This window comes from Acinonyx jubatus, chromosome E3, assembly GCF_027475565.1.
Source record: "Acinonyx jubatus isolate Ajub_Pintada_27869175 chromosome E3, VMU_Ajub_asm_v1.0, whole genome shotgun sequence".
NCBI classification, from domain to species: domain Eukaryota; kingdom Metazoa; phylum Chordata; class Mammalia; order Carnivora; family Felidae; genus Acinonyx; species Acinonyx jubatus.
The window spans coordinates 17,788,385-17,805,231 of record NC_069398.1 but is presented as its reverse complement, the minus strand read 5'-3'; the positions used below and the strand labels follow the sequence as shown (position 1 = coordinate 17,805,231).

At 48.0% G+C, this 16,847-nt stretch overlaps 1 protein-coding gene across 7 annotated transcripts in view; it reads left to right on the top strand.

The window, feature by feature from the left end:
- Window positions 1-3,743: 3,743 nt before the first annotated feature.
- The window catches only part of XPO6 (exportin 6), a 102,687-nt gene continuing 89,583 nt past the window's right edge, over window positions 3,744-16,847 (top strand). For 2 of the 7 annotated variants that reach the window (XM_027051114.2, XM_027051116.2), the window contains exon 1: window positions 3,746-4,358. In XM_027051114.2, coding sequence (XP_026906915.2) covers window positions 4,356-4,358 — 3 coding nt within the window. In that variant the 5' untranslated portion in view covers window positions 3,746-4,355. Of the gene's footprint in view, window positions 4,359-16,847 lie in introns of all 7 variants that reach the window. The other 5 variants (XM_027051118.2, XM_027051115.2, XM_027051113.2 and 2 more) reach the window with 4 other exon arrangements.

Here is a 16,847-nt window from a genome sequence, read left to right as displayed (position 1 = left end):
CGGGACTATTTTTCTGAAACACTGGTAGGAGAGGCAAGCTTTCTTCTCTACCAGAGAAGATAAAGCATGGACATGCCAGGGGTGACGGTGTGGATAAAGGACCCCCCCCCCCCAATCAAGGAATCAGAACCAATAAATGGAGAGAAACGGAGTTCTGTAATGCCACTTCGGACTCTGCATCCAGCCGCGTCCGAAATCCACCTAAACCTTTGGATGATCCTCCCACACGAGACGATAAAGTCTGTGTGATAGTGTTCCCACTCCAGGGTCACGACCTTGTCAGTTGCCATGGAAAGAGTCGTGATACAGTGGGAGAGAGCTCGGAGTGGGAAGAGGACGGGGCACTCTGCAGCAGGCAGGCGAATTTCTGTTCATCCGGCGAGACCCGATGAAAATGTTACCATCATCATCCAATCCTCCAACCACGTCTCTCTCCGTAGCTGGTTGCGCCCTCCCCTCTTTCTTGTGCACCCAGAAAGTTTGCGCACACCCCTCCTATAGCACCTTATTGTGCGATAATTGTTGGGGTGGCTGTTTCTGCCGTGAGGCAGCGAACACTTTGCCTGAGTGTTATTCATTTGGGGATTTTTGGTCTTTGGCGAAAGGCCTGGCGTAAAGTTGATGCTGGGTGTTTGTTGAATGAATAACTGAATGAATGAGACCAAGGCAGCGGCAAAAGGAATGGGCAGGAGGAGCTGGATGGGGGCCATCTCCGCGGTGCCAACAGAAAGCAATAGCAGCCTTAAATCTTTTTTTGGAATAGACAGGATCGAGATTAATATTAATAACAAAGTGTTATTTAGTTGACTTGGACACAATCCCTGGAGCAAAATTAATAATACCTGTGATTTATTATATGCCTCGTGGGCCAGGTGTTCTGCGGACATTCAATTTAATATTAACTCCAGCCTGGCAATGGAGGTGTGCTGATCGTGTAGGGGCCCCACCGCACCCACTTTATTATGGGGGAGTTGCAATCGGCTCCAGGGAAATAGCAATTCCATCCTCCTCCCATGTGGCTGGTTCAGGGATGGGTAGGCCTGAGCCAAGCAAGACCAGTAGGATAAAGTTTATTGCCACGAGAAACGGCGTGAGGTAAGGTGCTCTCTCTTGCCGGATGTGAACCCGGAAGTGTGTGGCCCTGTCTGTTCCTGGCAGCCATCTTGAGGACAAAGCCAATCCACTGAGGAGAGCAGAGCCAAGAAAATCCTGGAGGAATGGACCCAGGGCTTCCATCACTCCCAGCACGAACGTGACCTTTTTCTTCTTTTCTTTTCCTTTTTTCTTTTCTTCTTTTCTTTCTTTTTTTGTGAGCTCTACGCCCAACGTGGGGCTCAAACCCAGGACCCTGAGGTCAAGAGTTCCATGCTCTACCAACTGAGCCAGCTATGGGTAGACCTATTGGCTGGCCTACTTCTGGATGTCCAGTTATGGGAGTTATGTGAATCAAAGGCATACCTCTGAGTCTGGGTTGAGTTTCTGCTATTTCAGCCAATTACACAGCGAGGGAGTCAAGACTTGGATCGTCATGTGCTTAACATACCTCAGCTAATGGTAAGAGCTGGGATTCCGCTCCAGATCCGTCTTATCCTACAGCCTTTGCTCATCCCACTGAACTGAGCCAAGAAAGGTCAAGTTACTTGGTCTCAGTTTGGATTCATCTGTTTACCTTTTGATATGGTTTCCCTAATACAGGCAGTTTCTACTGCCTAGAATATTCTATGCATCTTCTCTTTGCCTAGAAAAGTACAACATATCTTTCAGGCCTCAGCTTAAGTTAATGTCACTTCCTGACCTTCTCCCCGTTCCAACCCTGGAGATTAACTTAGATCCCTTGGCCATTAATTCTCATGGTGGTTTGTATTTTTTTTTCACACTCTTTTTTTTTTTTTACATTTATTTATTTTGAGAGAGAGAGAGAGAGAGCATGCAAGCACGTGGGTGAGGGGCAGAGAGAGGAGAGAGAGAGAGATTGAGGGAGAGAATCCCAAGCAGGCTCTACACTCGATCTCATGAAAGGAGACATCATGACCTGAGCTGAAATCAAGAGCTGGATGCCTAACCGGCTGAGCCACCCAGGCACCCCTTTCTTCCACGCTCTTATCCCAAGTATAACTGATTTATTATTGGATAATACTTTTAAAATAGCTTGTCTATTTCATAAGGGCACATAGGTATCTGTTTTCACCTTACCGAATCCTCAGAACAGTGGATGTCACGTAGTGGGTGGCAATAAATATTTGATGAGAGAAGGAATGAAAGCTCTTGTTTTCTGTGGTCAGGAGTTCTATTGGTAATTCTCCAAGTGTGGTCCCAGGACCTGCCAGCATTAGCATCACCTGGGAACTTGTTAGAAATGTCAATCATTAGGCCTCTTCCAGACCTACTGAGTTAGAATCTCGGAGAGTGGGACTGGGATGGCAATCTGTGTTTAACAAGCCCTTCAGGCCATTCAGGTTCTGGCAGGACTTTGAAAGACACTGGGTTATACAGATTTGCTCTAGTCTATGCAGTGGGCACACAGGGCTTAGCCTCTGTGGATTGGGGTTCTTTCCTGCTTCTATTTTTCTTTTTCTTTCTTTCTTTCTTTCCTCCTCTCTCTCTCTCTCTTTCTTTCCCGAGGGAGAGTGAGTGAGCAGGGAAAGGGCAGAAAGAGGGACAGAGGATCCGAAGCAGGCTCTGTGCTGACAGCAAAGAGCCTGATGTGGGGCTCGAACCCACAAACGGTGAGATCATGACCTAAGCTGAAGTCAGAGGCTTAACTGAGCCACCCAGGCGCCTCTCCTCCTGTTTCCTAAAATCAGCACTTTCACAAGGAAAGCGCATTGGAGGATAGGAACAGGAACTCATCACATTCTATGCCCTCTCAGAACCTCTGCGGTTGCTAACTTCAGCTTAAAAAAAATTTTTTTTTCTCTAAATTTCATTTTTAAGTAATCTCTACACCCCACATGGGGCTTGAACTCACAACCCCAAGATCAAAAGTAGCATCTCTACCAACTTAGCAGGCTTAAAGGTTTTATTTTTTTAAAGTCATCTCCACACTCCGTGAGGCTCAAAGTCGTAACCCCAAGATCAAGAGTCCTCCAGCATGCTCCCACTGACTGAGCCAGCCAGGCCCCCTACTGCTCCCTCAGCTTCGATCACGCTTTCCACTATTATCCGACTTTATTCTTCAGGTGTCAGTCTGCATTTTCATCCCCTCCCTTCCTTGCTATCTCGGCCAGCTGCGTGTTTGTTGGGTTCCTAACATTCACAGCACTCCTTTCCTGCAGTTAGTTTGCTCATTTGCCCTTTCCTTGTTTCTCTGCCTCCGCCAGCGCCGGGACGACAGCAGCCGTGCTGACTGCACTAGTCCTAGCGCCTGGGTCCTTACTTAGCAGGGCTGGCTAACGTGTGCGTGGACTAAAGGACTGTAAGCTCCACGGAGGGCAGAGGCGGCGGGCTCCCGGCCGGGGAGCCTGGCGCGAAGACGCTCCCTAAAGCTCTGCGGAATGAATGGGCCAACGAAGCGAAAGGGAAACCGCCCCTTTACTAAGATGGCAGGCTCGGGCCCTTTACCAACATGGCCGGCGGCCCGCGTGGATGGGCGGCGAGCGCCGGGCGGGGCCGGGCAGGGGCGGGGCCAGGCGGGAGCCGTCAGGTGCGGCCCCGCCCCGCGCCCCCCCACCCTCTCCCCGCTCGATTCCGGATTGGTCCGGTTCCAGCGCCGCAGCCCGGCGGCCGCGCCGTGGGGCCGCGCCGGGCGCTCGCCACTTCCGGCGCGTTGGGGCTGTTGGTCGGGGGCGGCCGCGCGGCGCGAGCGGGCGGCTCTGGGGCGGGCGCGCGCGCAGGGATGCTCCGGGGGGCGGCGGCGGCGGCCGTGTGGGCTGAGGCGGCGAGGACAGCGCGGGCCCCCGGGCCTCTACCCTGAGCCGGCCGCCGGGGCTGCGCCGCCGAGGCCCCTTCAGCCTCCGCCCCTTCAGCCTCGGGGCCCGGCCCGCAGCCGCTTCTGAACGCGGAGGCCGGGAGCCCCTGCCTGGGCCCGGAGCCTCCCCTCGGGGGTCGGGCCCGGGCGGGGGGCCCCGAGCCGCTGCCCTCCTCGCCGGCCTCCGAGCCCCATTTCCTGCTTTTTCAGTTTCCTTGGGGAGGGGCGGGTGGGTCTAGATGAATTTGTTCCGGGGGTCCCCGGCGAGGCGGGCCGGGGGGCCGAGCTCTTTTTAGAGGGTCCCCGCGGGGCCCGGGTGGGGCAGCGGTTGTCTTTGCATGGGCGGGGGACTTCCCGAACCTGCCGGGACCATGACCTGAACTGTGCGAGCGGGACGTGTCCGAAGCTCGAGAGCCAGCTCACCTGAGCCGCCCCTCCCCCGGCCAGCATGGTAAGTGGGGTCCGAGCCCCTTCCCGCCCCGGTGCCCGGCCCGAGAGGTGGGAGCGGGCCCCGGGACTGCTGAGCCATCGCTTCTCCTCGGGGCGGGGAGAGGCGCGTGCCGAGCCCAGCAGTGACACATGCGTGCAGGCTTTGCAGCCCCGGCTCGGCGCTCCCATCCCCCCCCCGTCCCCTCCCCCTCCCCCCCCCCCCCCCCACGGGATGTCTCAGGACTGGGAGGGACCTGGAAACGCAGCCGGCGCTCCCCTTGCATCTGGCGTTTGCCTCTCTCACAATGTGGCATGTTTGACGGGGGCTCTCCTGTATTTATTGAGGGCTTACTATGTGCTGAGTGACTGACCTGTGTTATTTAATGAGCACACCAGCTCTCTCCTGAAGTGGGAAGACTGAGGCACAGAGCGACTAATAACCCAGCTCAAGGTCACTCTTAAGTGACCGTGGCGCGATTTGAACCTAGGCACTTTGACTTCAGAGCTTGTGTTAGGTAGAACACACAGAGCTGGACTTGGGGGCTTGCTGTAGGCTTGTACACGAGGAAACGGGTTGCGATTTGCAGAGGTCACTGATCTGGATAACAGCAAAGTCGGGAACAGGGGTGCTTTTTTGACACCCAGTCTGCTGTTCTTTCTGCTTCGTGCTATGGCCTTTTCCCTGGTAGTTATTTATTTTTGAGACAGAGAGAGACAGAGCATGAACGGGGGGAGGGCCAGAGAGAGGGAGACACAGAATCGGAAGCAGACTCCAGGCTCTGAGCTGTCAGCACAGAGCCCGATGCGGGGCTGGAACTCACGGACCGTGAGATCGTGACCTGAGCGAAGTCGGGCGCTCAACCGACTGAGCCACCCAGGTGCCCCAAAGATGAAATTGAACCTTTATCTGCCCCAACTCCTGGTACATAGTAAGCCCTTGGGGGAGCGGTTGACTGCTCAGCCTGTGTCTGTGCGCTTCCAGAGAAGGAAGTGTTCTTCGGGCTGCCCAGTTTACCCCTGTTGGGGATTTCGTGGAGAAAGGGACACAGTGACATCTGTGATCTAGACGTTCAGGCCAATGGGATTTTTAAAACACTCAAGGAGCCTGTGGGTGTTGTGTTGGATTCTGGGCATAGAGGGACAACCTCAGGCATAGGCCTTGTCTTCGTGGGGCTTAGGCCATTAATGGTGAGCAGCACTGTGTAGTAGGTCCTATGTGTAATGGAGTGGCAGATCAGTTAAGCTCTCTGAGTCCCAATTTCATCTGTAAAATGTGGAGCTAGGAACGCCCTAATGAATAATCCAAAGGTATGAGATAAGACATTTAGTGAGTGATGAAAATAATACTCAGTATTTCTTCCTTCATTTGTTCTTTCAAATTAATTTTCTTGTTTTTCTTTTTTAGATTGTAAAATACACAGAACATAAAATGTACCATTTTAATGATTTAAAAAAAAAATTTTTTTTTAACATTTATTTATTTTGGAGAGAGAGACAGCCCGGCAGAGCAGGGGAGGGGCAGAGAGAGAGAGGGAGACACAGAATCGGAAGCAGGTTCCAAGCTCCGAGCTGACAGCACAGAGCCTGATGCGGGGCTTGAACCCACAAACTGTGAGATCGTGACCTGAGCCAAAGTTGGACGCTCAACTGACTGAGTCACCCAGGCGCTCCCCATTTTAATGATGTTTAAGCGTACAGGTCAGCAGCATTAAGCGCACTTGACCCTTGAGCAACATGGGGGTCATGGGCACTGACCTCCATGCAGTGGGGAATCGTGTATAACTTTGGACTCCCCCGAAACTTTACTATTAGTTTCCCCGGAAGCCTTACTGATACCATTAACAGTTGATGAACGTTTATTTTGTATGTTATGTGTATTATATACTGTATTTTTTTTTTTAACAATTATTTATTATTGAGAGAGAGAGAGATAGAGTATGAGCAGGGGAGGGGCAGAGAGAGGAGGAGACACAGAATCCGAAGGAGGCTCCAGGCTCTGAGCTGTCAGCACAGAGCCCGACACGGGGCTCGAACTCACAAACCGGGAGACCATGACCTGAGCCGAAGTCAGACGCTTAACCGACTGAGCTACCCAGGTGCCCCTATATACTGTATTCTTAACAAGAAAGTAAGCTAGAAAAAGTCAATAAGAAAATCATAAAGAAGAGGAAATACATTCAAAACCACGTTGTTCAAGGGTCACTGTACATTCACATGGTTGTGCTTTCATCCCCAGAACTTTTTTCATCTAGCATAACTGAAACTGCATTCATTTGGCAATAACTTCATTCCTTTCTCCCCCATCCCCTGGTGACCACTATTCTATTTTCTCTCTCTGTGAATTTGACTCTGTATCTCATATAAGTGGAACCATACAGTATTGGGTCTTTTCGTGACTGCTTATTTCACTGAGTATAATGTCCTGGAGGTTCAGCCATGTTGTGGCATGTGTCAGAAATTCCTTCATTTTAACACTGAGTAATATTCTGTTGTGGGTGTAAACTCACATAAAACTCCTATAAGCTCATATTTTGTGCGTCCAGTCATCTGTTGATGGACACCTGGGTTAACTTGCACCTTTTGACTTGTGAGTAATGCTGCCGTGCATAGGGGTGTCCAAATCTTTCAGTGGATTTTAAGTCCCCACTATACGGCAGGCTCTAGGGAATGTCAGATGAAAAAGCAGATAAGCTCCTCCCCTCGGGGAGTTTGCAAAGAATGTTGCTTTAGGACCCCAGGTAGAATTTTATTGGTTATTGACTAAGCTAGCCCAGCACCCTTGCATTCAGATTTCATTAATAGGCAGGCAGAGCATCCTGAAAATGGCCACCTGGGAGCAATTATTGTAAAGTAGTTGACTTCATGTTTACCTTGTATGTCTTTTTCTGGGGGGGGGGGGGTAAGTTTCAAGTGAAGGTTTTTGTAACCTAGAGCTCACATACTTAAGCACCCAGGGGGTGGCCACAGTGGATGTGATGAGAAAAGGATCTTTTTTTTAAATTGAAAAAAAAAATTTTTTTTTAAACGACTTTATTTTGAGAGAGAGTGTGCAAGTGGGGAGGGGCAGAGGGAGGGAGGGGAGGGAGAGGGAGTGAGAGAGAGAGAGAGAGAGAGAGAGAGAGAGAGAAAATCCCAAGCAGGCTCTGTGCCTTCACAGAGCCCAACTTGGGGCTTGAACTCATGAACCACGAGATCATGACCTGAGCCAAAATCAAGAGTCAGAGGCTTAACCAATTGAGCCACCCACGTGCCCCGAGACTAGGACCTTCTAATCACAACATTTTTTCAGTTCTGACACCAGGGGTTCATATCCTGTAGGTATCCCAGGGTCGGGTGTGGACGGGGCAGGCCTTGTCCTCAGAATGCAAGGAAGTTGTTGCCAGGTGTGTATTTTACAGGAGGAGGAGCTTTTCCCTGGGATCACAGCTCTTTCTTTATTCCGGGAACTTTTTCCTCACTCTTAACATTTTTACTTTTAATTAAGGGCATTAGTTGACACGTTTGAGCCTTTTTAATGTCTTTGTAAAACTTCAATTCTGATGAGATGAAAATGGTGTAATAGGAGAAAACCACCATTTGTTGTGTGTCTGCTATAAGCTAGCTGTTTCTCATTTGTTCATTTTTCTTGTGGTCAGTCATTCAGTATCTGTATCTGGTCTGGTTTACTGGACCAGCCCTGCGAGGTCACATTGTTACGAGGGGGGGAAATGACACCTGATGGAGGTACCTGGGTGGAGCTGGCATTTGGACCAAGGCGCTCTACTCCAGAGCCTGTGCTTTTGGTAGTTCAGATCTTTCTCGATTTCCAGTGGGGTTGTGTCCTGATAAACTCAACGTAAGTCTAATATATTGTAAGTCAAAATGCATTTACTATTGAACATCATAGCTTAGCCTAGCCTACCTTAAACATGTTCAGAATATGTAAGTTAGCCTACAGTTGCACAAAATCACCTAACACAAAGCCTGTCTTACAACAGAGTGTTGAATATCTCATGTCATTTACTGAATATCGTACTGAAAAGAATAGAATGGTTGTGGGTGTAGCAGTCGTTGACCCCGCTGATCGTGTGGCTGACTGGGAGCAGCGGCTGACTGCCACCGCCCAGCATTAGGAGAGAATTTCGTACTGCGTGTCACTAGCCTGGGAAAAGATCCAAAGTCAGAATTTGAAGTATGGTTTCTACTGACTGCGCATCGCTTTTGCGTCCTCCTGAAGTCGGACCGTTGTAAGTCGGGGACTGTCTGCGCCTTGTGCTGCTCCACGTGGAAGATCATGGAATAGGATGGGGGATGTCATCTGACTACATTTTGTTGGGTTCTGAGGTAGATAGTGATGGGGGCCGGGAAGTATGGATATTTCCTTTAAACCCTCCCTCTAGGAGGTATCTTGACCTGCAAATTTAGAGCCAGTTAAAAAACAAGATTTGTAGTTGCAGTACAGAATCACTAGAACAGCTATACTGTAACTACATTTGATTAATTCATTGGCGTGCTGTTGAATTTCGGCGAGTTCTGCAGTGATGTAATATCTTGAGGTTCCCACTCCTCTGAAAAGTGGTTACTTCCTATTGAATGAGCTGTTGGTTATTGTGGAAGTTTTGTGCAAAATCAAGTTCTTGCTTAAGTTAGTGTTTTTCTAGTTGCTTAGGAAAGTGCTTTGGTTACAAAGACTTAGGTTTTTGAATGTTGCCTTCTGTGAGTGGTCCCAAAAATGGAGGCAAAATCACACCTTCCGTTTGGCCACTCAAATGGTGCGTCATCCCCTTGTTCGTTAATGGTGTCACGTGGCGCACCGAGCCCTGGGAGGTATGAAGAGCCATGACGGTGCAGAGAGATGCCAGGGAAAGGTTCAGAAGTACTCAGGCTCTGTCGTCTGCAACGCAGCTAGAGCTGGGCTGGGAAGCAGGTTAACTAGCCAAGAAATGACATTGCTCAAATGATGGAATTACTGGGAAAAACACAAACTCTGTAATGCATAGAGAAGTAATTCTCTACGGTGAGCGAGAGCTTTTTAGTGCCTCAGTTCATTCATAAAATAATTTATTGATTTCCTATGTCAAGCGTACAATCCTAGGTACTGGGGGATATAAGAATATAATAGTTAATACTTATAGGGCTTAGCATACACCACATATTTTACATATGTTTACTCATTTACTTCTCTAAGCAATGCCAGGAGGTAGAGGCTATTTTTATTTCTCATTTTATGGATTAGAACATTCAAAGCCCTGAGAGGTTAGGCACCTTCTCAGGGTCACATTGTGACTGAGTGGTGGAACCGGGATTCGAAGCCAGGTAGTCTGGCTCCAGAGTCAGAGCGGAGTCAGAGCTCATAACTGTTACACTTTGACCCCAAGAGGGTTAGTATTGCCCTGTCCTCTAGGAGCCAGTTTAATGAGGCAGATGGGACTGTCTCCTGGTGATTACAAGAGACTGTGATAAGGGTGATAGTAGAAGAATGCATTGGTGCAAAAAGGCAGCATATCTGAGGGAGACTCACTGAGGAGAGGGGCCAGGGAGGGTTTCCCAGGAAGCGTATTGGAATCTTGAAGGGTTAGGAAAAGTTGTCTGCAGATAGTTACAAAGATCAGATAGGTGTCCCTAAAGATGACCAAAAACAGGTGTCAAGGGAAAGTGAAGGAAGGCATTAAGGTAACATTTGTTGAGTGCCTACGACTTTGTAGGGCTTTAGGTACTCGTAGGACACAAACGTGTTATTTCTTCTCATTGTAAATACCTTTACCTCTGCTGCCCAGGCCAGCTTCTGCCCCGTTTCTCTGTTCCCCTTTGCAATAGAACTCTGGGGAAGAGTGCTCTCTAATGCCTCACCTTCCATTCTGTCTGCCTCGTACATCAAGGTGCATCAAGGTTCCTCTGTCCACTGGTGCTACAGCTGAGATGATTAGTTCCCAAGCCCTCTCCAGGGCTCCCACGCCTTCACATCCTGCTCGCTTGCTTTTTGTGGCATTTACCTTAAAATTTTTTTTAATTTTTTTTTTTTTGAGAGAGAGTATGCACGCAGGGGAGGCCCAGAAAGAGAGAGAGAGAGAGAGAGAGAGAGAAAGGGAGGGAGGGAGGGAGAGAGAGAGAGAGAATATATATCCCAAGCAGGCTTTGCTCCATCTCATGAACTGAGATTTGAGCCAAAATCAAGTCAGACGCCTAACTGACTGAGCCACCCAGGCAACCCTCCCTCCCCTTTGAAGTGAGCTTTATGCTCAACGTGGGGCTTGAACTCATGACACTGAGATCAAGAGTCGAGTGCTCTAGGGACTGAACCAGCAAGGCCCTGTGTAACATTGACCATTTTAAAACATTTTATATACTTGATGTTATTTATGAGGTCTATTTCTTGTTATCTCCTTCTGCTAAAATGTTAACTCTATAGAGCTGGGGATCTTCACTTTGTTCACTGATGAATGGCAAGAATCTGGAACAATTTCTGGCAGAGTAGACAGTTACATTGTAGGAAAGCTGTGGATGTGTTGCGTGTTCAAAGGGCCTTTAGAGAGCTGGAGTAAGCTAGGTTCCCTGTGCCCAATAGAACTTGCCGAGAGAGGATATTTCAGAAGAGGAGGGTGTAACTAATGTTCAAACCATTGAATAGACCGGTTTGGCCATGGCGGTTTGTGTTATGTAATAGTTGGAGAGAAAGCCATAAAGGTGGTTTATGACCAGGTTATGGAGGGCCTTCCGTAGGGAGTTTGGCTTTGTTGGCTGGTTTTTCCTTAAAGGAAAACCATCTGCCATGTACAGGTTAGATTGGTGTGGGAAACCAGACATGACACCTTGCCTGTATGGCTGTGCCAAAGGTCGGTTTTTAGGTGTGGAATTAGAGTGAGGAAGACTTGAGCGAGAGAGTTGCCATTTTTTAAAAAGTGGATTCCAGAGTTAAGGGATAAAGAAAAGGGAAAAAACTCAAGGTGACTTTGGGAAACTGGTGTTTGGGAATAGTGGAGGTTTTAATTAATTGGTGATTTGGATTTGGTGGAATGGAGGAGGTGACAGGTAAAGAAACGGACAGGAAGATGACAGGAGAGAGGCCCCATGCAGATAAAATAAGGGGTTTGCTCTGGAAGGAGGTGGGCATTTGCTACGTTGAGATGCAGGTGATTGGCATCGGGCAGGACAAAAGTCTTGACGATTGACGAAGCGGAATCGTTGACATACGTGTCCAAGTCCAGGAAGATGTGACAGCATGGGCTTGGGTGAAAAGGGAGGGGGCTCCTGAGCTTGTGGCTGCTGTCCTCCCGCACCTTTTGCGACCCATCGCAGACTGACTGTGTGTCTTCACCACTTTTCGAGATCACCTGTAACTTGCGGGTGCTGACACCAGTATAAGCGACCTCTTTTCAGTCCTTGTGCCTTTCTGACTTGCCTTTGGCAACCCCTGGACTTCTTTTTCGTTTCTGAAACACTTTTTTTCCCTTGCCCCCCATGATATTACTGTCCTGGTTTAGTCTTCCTTGGTCTTCTCATGGCTTCAGCTAGGACCTGTGTGCCAGTGAGGACTCAGCCTCACTCTCTAGCCGTTGGTCTCCACCTGAGTGTCCTGTAGGCACTCTAAGCCTGTCTAAGCCAAGTCCACCGTCTTTATCTCAGGTTAGTGCCTCCTCCCACCTGCCCTGGTTCTGTTCATGACCTTATTTGCTGTACACTTAAGTGGGAAACCTGAGTCATCTTTAACTTCCTCTTTACCTTATGCCTCTAGACTTGGGGATGCTCTGCTGACCTGTGTTCTGACCCCCGCCCTTCCCTCCATTCCTTCCACTTCGGTCAGGGTTGTCTCTTGCTTTCAGTCTTGGTGTCTTGACAGCTTCCAGGTTCTCCCTCTGCCAGTCCGTCTTTTGTATTCCTGCCAGAGCCACCTCTTGGAGCTCAGATGGAAGCATGCCATTCGACCCCAAATCATTCAGAGCAGAGACCCAAGCTTTCCACAGAGCGGCGGGAAGCACTTGGGCCCTGGATTTTCACAATTTCACTTTTAGTCCTCTCAGTACAGATGAAGATGATGTATTAAACGCTTACAGTGATGTATTTGGAATATCTTTTAAAGACTTGCCAAATTATACATGTTCCCTAGCCACAGCACACCACCTGTCATTCCCAGAACAGTGAGTACTCTTCATACTTCTGTCTTTGCTCAGTGCTGTTCCCTCTGCTCTAATGTCCTTTTCTTCATTTTTGCAGGTGACACCTTCCCCACCATTTCAAGGTCACCATAAGCACCTTTCTAAGGCTTTTCAGCTAGTAGCTTAGCATTTATCATCTTTGAATACAGTTATGTTTTTTTCTTTTGACTTTTATTATTTTGATATATTGTTTTTTATTATATAGGAATTACAGGACTACATGCTTCTAGTGTCACTTCAGAAGCGTGAGGAGCACAGTGTGAGATCTTCAACTCGTTTTCTTTTAGTCCCACTCCAAGTCTGCGGGTGGGGAGGATTAGATCTTTGTCTTTAAGAGTCTGTGTCAGGGTGAGTCTTAGGCCTCTTTGCTTTTCCAGCCTCTTTGCATTTCCAGCATCTGTAAGCATTCTGTAGATACTGAGGCAGTCAAAAGAGTCAGGTGTTAAAAGAAAAATTCAAGAAGGTCAAGGAGGCCCTAGACTGTAGTAAATGACAGTGGCAGTTTTTGGAGAGTGTGGTAAGATTGTAATAGAGTATGAATGTAGTAGGCACCCTGTTTTTCCAAAACCTACACGCTCACAATCAGGCGCCCTGTTTTTCCAAAGCCAGCACGCTCGCATGACAGCATTTTCCCCCTAGATGCGTAGAGGTGGGGAACAGCAAGCCGGGGAAGTTGTTAGAAATGCTGTGTAGATGGTGTGCTTAGGGGGAGGCTCCAGCCACCAATCGCTGCTGGAAGAACTGTTGGGGCGCAGTGGGGATGGGGTGTGGTGAGGGAGGGGTTGTGGATACTGAGGAAACTCACGGCGCAGAGGGAAGTGAGGGAGGTGGCAGGAGGCTGATGGGAAAGGAAGGAAGCCGGGGGTCAGAGGGAGCAGAAGGTCTGTGTGTGTTTCATAATTACACTCAGCTGCAGCCATTGTCGATGGGCCCTCACGTACACTGCATTCGGTACCTCCTTTAATTTAATGACAGCGCTGCAAGGTGGGTCTTCTCTGTTCTCATCGCACAGTTGGGAAGATGAGGACACTGAGGGTCAGGGAGGATAATGTAAGTACCTCGTCCAAAATTACACAGCAGGTTGATAGAAATGCGATTCAGACTCAAGGTTCTAACTCCACAGCCCGTGTTTTGTTTTTTTTTTTTTTTGACATCACTAGGTTGTTTCTTCTTCCCCTTCGTCCCCCTCCTCCCCCTCCTCCTCTCCTCCCCCCTCCTCCTCTCCTCCCCCCTCCTCCCCTCCTCCCCCCTCCTCCCCTCCTCCCCCCTCCTCCCCTCCTCCCCCCCTCCTCCCCCCTCCCCTCCTCCTCCTCCTCCTCCTCCACTAGGTTTCTTCTTAAGCCAGTGCACATCTACAGAGACGTATTTACTTGAAATGTAGTCCAGCTGGGTGTATTGTCCCAGGAAAAACAGTGCATCTAGTCATCTAACCTTAAAACTTGTAAAGTAATAGGGCAAGATGGTCAAAACTTTGCTCATAACTGAGGGGAAACTAGGTATCTGCGTGTCCTCTACTGTGATAGACTAGAGAAAGCATGACTCTTGAGGGCACAGTGGTAGCTGGATCCCATCACAGCACATCAGCAGAAAGGACAGTGGCTTGATTTCTTTATGCAGGTCAGTTGACCTAAGTCCGTTAGGTTTAGCATATGTGGGAGCTCATTTACATTAGAGTAGCCTGCTGCTGTTTTACATAAGGGTTATCATGAAAAAGATCTCTGGTCTCAGACTCCCTGAAAAGGTAAAGGTATTTTATTAGCTAAATGCAGCTGGGGAAGCAAAAAATCACTGGTTTCTAAATTGGTTAGTAATTAAGTAGACCTGGGAAGATCGTTCCATCTCTCTATTTAAAAAAGAGTGACCAGGGGCGCCTGGGTGGCTTGGTCAGTTAAGCGTCCGACTTCGGCTCAGGTCATGATCTCACGGTCCGTGAGTTTGAGCCCCTCGTCGGGCTCTGTGCTGACCGCTCAGAGCCTGGAGCCTGTTTCAGATTCTGTGTCTCCCTCTCTCTCTGCCCCTCCCCTGTTCATGCTCTGTCTCTCTCTGTCTCAAAAATAAATAAACGTTAAAAAAAAAATTTAAAAAAAAGTAACAACTGGATAGTTTTTTATAAGAATGACGTGCTTTTTAAAAATCAGGCGTTACAGGTGCAAAGAATATGGCAAAAGAAATCACCCCTAATCCTACTACCCTAAAGTATAATTAGCATCATATAAATATCTGTATGTCTTTGTAGATGTGTGTTATCTGGATAGGCGAGATGGAATCCTAAAGTTCTTTCATTTCAAAAGTGATCATGCTGATTTGGGGGATCGTTTTTTTTTTTTAATTTTTTAACGTTTATTTTTGAGAGAGAGAAGAGACAGAACGTGAGCAGGGGAGGGGCAGAGAGAGGGGGAGACACAGAATCTGAAGCAGGCTCCAGGCTCTGAGCTGTCAGCACAGAGCCCGATGTGGGGCTCGAACTCATGAACTGCGAGATCACGACCTGAGCTGAAGTCAGATGCTTAACTGACTGAGCCACACAGGCACCCCCGAGGAATCATGTAAGTTTTAAAATAAAAGAAAAATCAATTAACTGTTGCATTTTTTTTTTTTTAAAGCTTTACTTTCTGGAGTAATTAAATACAGAAAGTTGCAAAAGGAGGACCACAAGTTCCCAGTGGTGACATCTTCCATAGCTGTGTGCAATAGCAAAACCAGGAAGTTGACGTTGGTGCCTGTCAGTTACCGACTGGCCTGGAGACCTTACTTAGTTGTCACCTGTTTTTAACCTGCACTCACTTGTGTGTATGGTTCCGTGCAGCTTGGTCCATGTACTGATGGATGTAACTGCACCACAGTCAAGGTCCAGAGCTGCCCCAGCACCACAGAACTCCTGAAGCCTAGTACTCTCTGCGTCCTGCCCCCCACCCCCCAGCATCCACTCATCTCTCTCTCCCTCTAGCTTTGTCAGTTTGAGGACAGTGTAGGAGTGTAATCCGTGTGTGACCTTAAGAGATTGACTGTTTTCATAAGCATGGCGCCCTTGAGAGGTCACTTGCATTTCATAGCACATAAAGAAAGCAATGAAACTGAACAAGGACTTGTCAGATTTCAAGTAAATCTTTGCTTCAGTAATTATTAGCTTTTGATAAATCTGTGGAGGTTAAGAGAAAAGATTATGAAAGACTTCAACAAGATGGAGTCATTTTTATTTTATCTACTAATTTTATTTTATTTTTAAATAAGCTACAGCCCAACGTGGGGCTTGAACTCAACAACCCCAAGATTAAGAGTCCCATGCTTCATTGACTGAGCCAGCCAGGCACCCCAAGAAGATGGCATCAATTTTTTTTAACGTTTATTTTATTTGTTTAGAAAGAGCGAGAAAGAGTGTGAGCAGGGGAAGGGGCAGAGAGAGGGAAAGAATCTCAAGTAGGCTCTCTGTGCTGTCAGTGCAGAGCCCAGTGAGGGGTTCAATCTCACAAATCGTGAGATCATGACCTGAGTGGAAATCAAGAGTCAGATGCTTAATTGAGCCACCCAGGTGCCCCCATTTTTTTAATGTTTATTTTGAGAGAGTGTGCACACTCACGCATGAGCAGGGGAGGGGCAGATAGAGGGTGAGAGAGAATCCATCCCAAGTAGGCTTCATGCTTGGCACAGAGCCAGACATGGGGCTTGATCCCACGACTGAAAGATCATGACCTAAGCCAATATCAAAGTTGGACGCTTAACCGACTGAGCCACCTAGGCACCCCAAGATGGCATCATTTTTAATAAATATATTCCATGTTTCAGTTCTAGGCAGTATCAATGACCTTAATAATTGGAAAAATAAGAACATTTGCACTTCTTCTATTTTCCCCTTCTCATTGTTGATTGTTGTTTTACGTTACTTTAGAGCATTTATAATTTGTTCCGTAACCATAATTTCCTCAGTATTTAGTTTTAGTTTTAGATTTTAAGGATTAATTGTTCTCCACTGGTTCTTTGAACTGTGGTCTTTTCATACCTGAAGTCTTTTTTCTTTTTAAGTTTATTTATTTAACAAATAATAGAGAAAGACACACAGAGAGAGAGAGAGAGAGAGAGCGCGCGCCGGTGGGGGGAGGGGCAGAGAGAGAGGGGACAGAGGCTCTGAATGCAGCAGGCTTTGTGCTGAAAGCAGTGAGCCCGATGTGGGGCTCGAACTCATGAACCGTTAAGATCATGACCTGAGCCAAAGTCAGACACTTAACCAACTGGGTCACCCAGGTGCCCCTCCATATCTCGTATCTTTAATTCATCTTCCTGTTGGCTAGATTTGATTGTCAGTTTTTAAAAAGGGTGACTTATTTGGTGAAATAATGCTTGCTTTTATACTTGAAGGATATCTTGGCTAGGTATAAAATTCT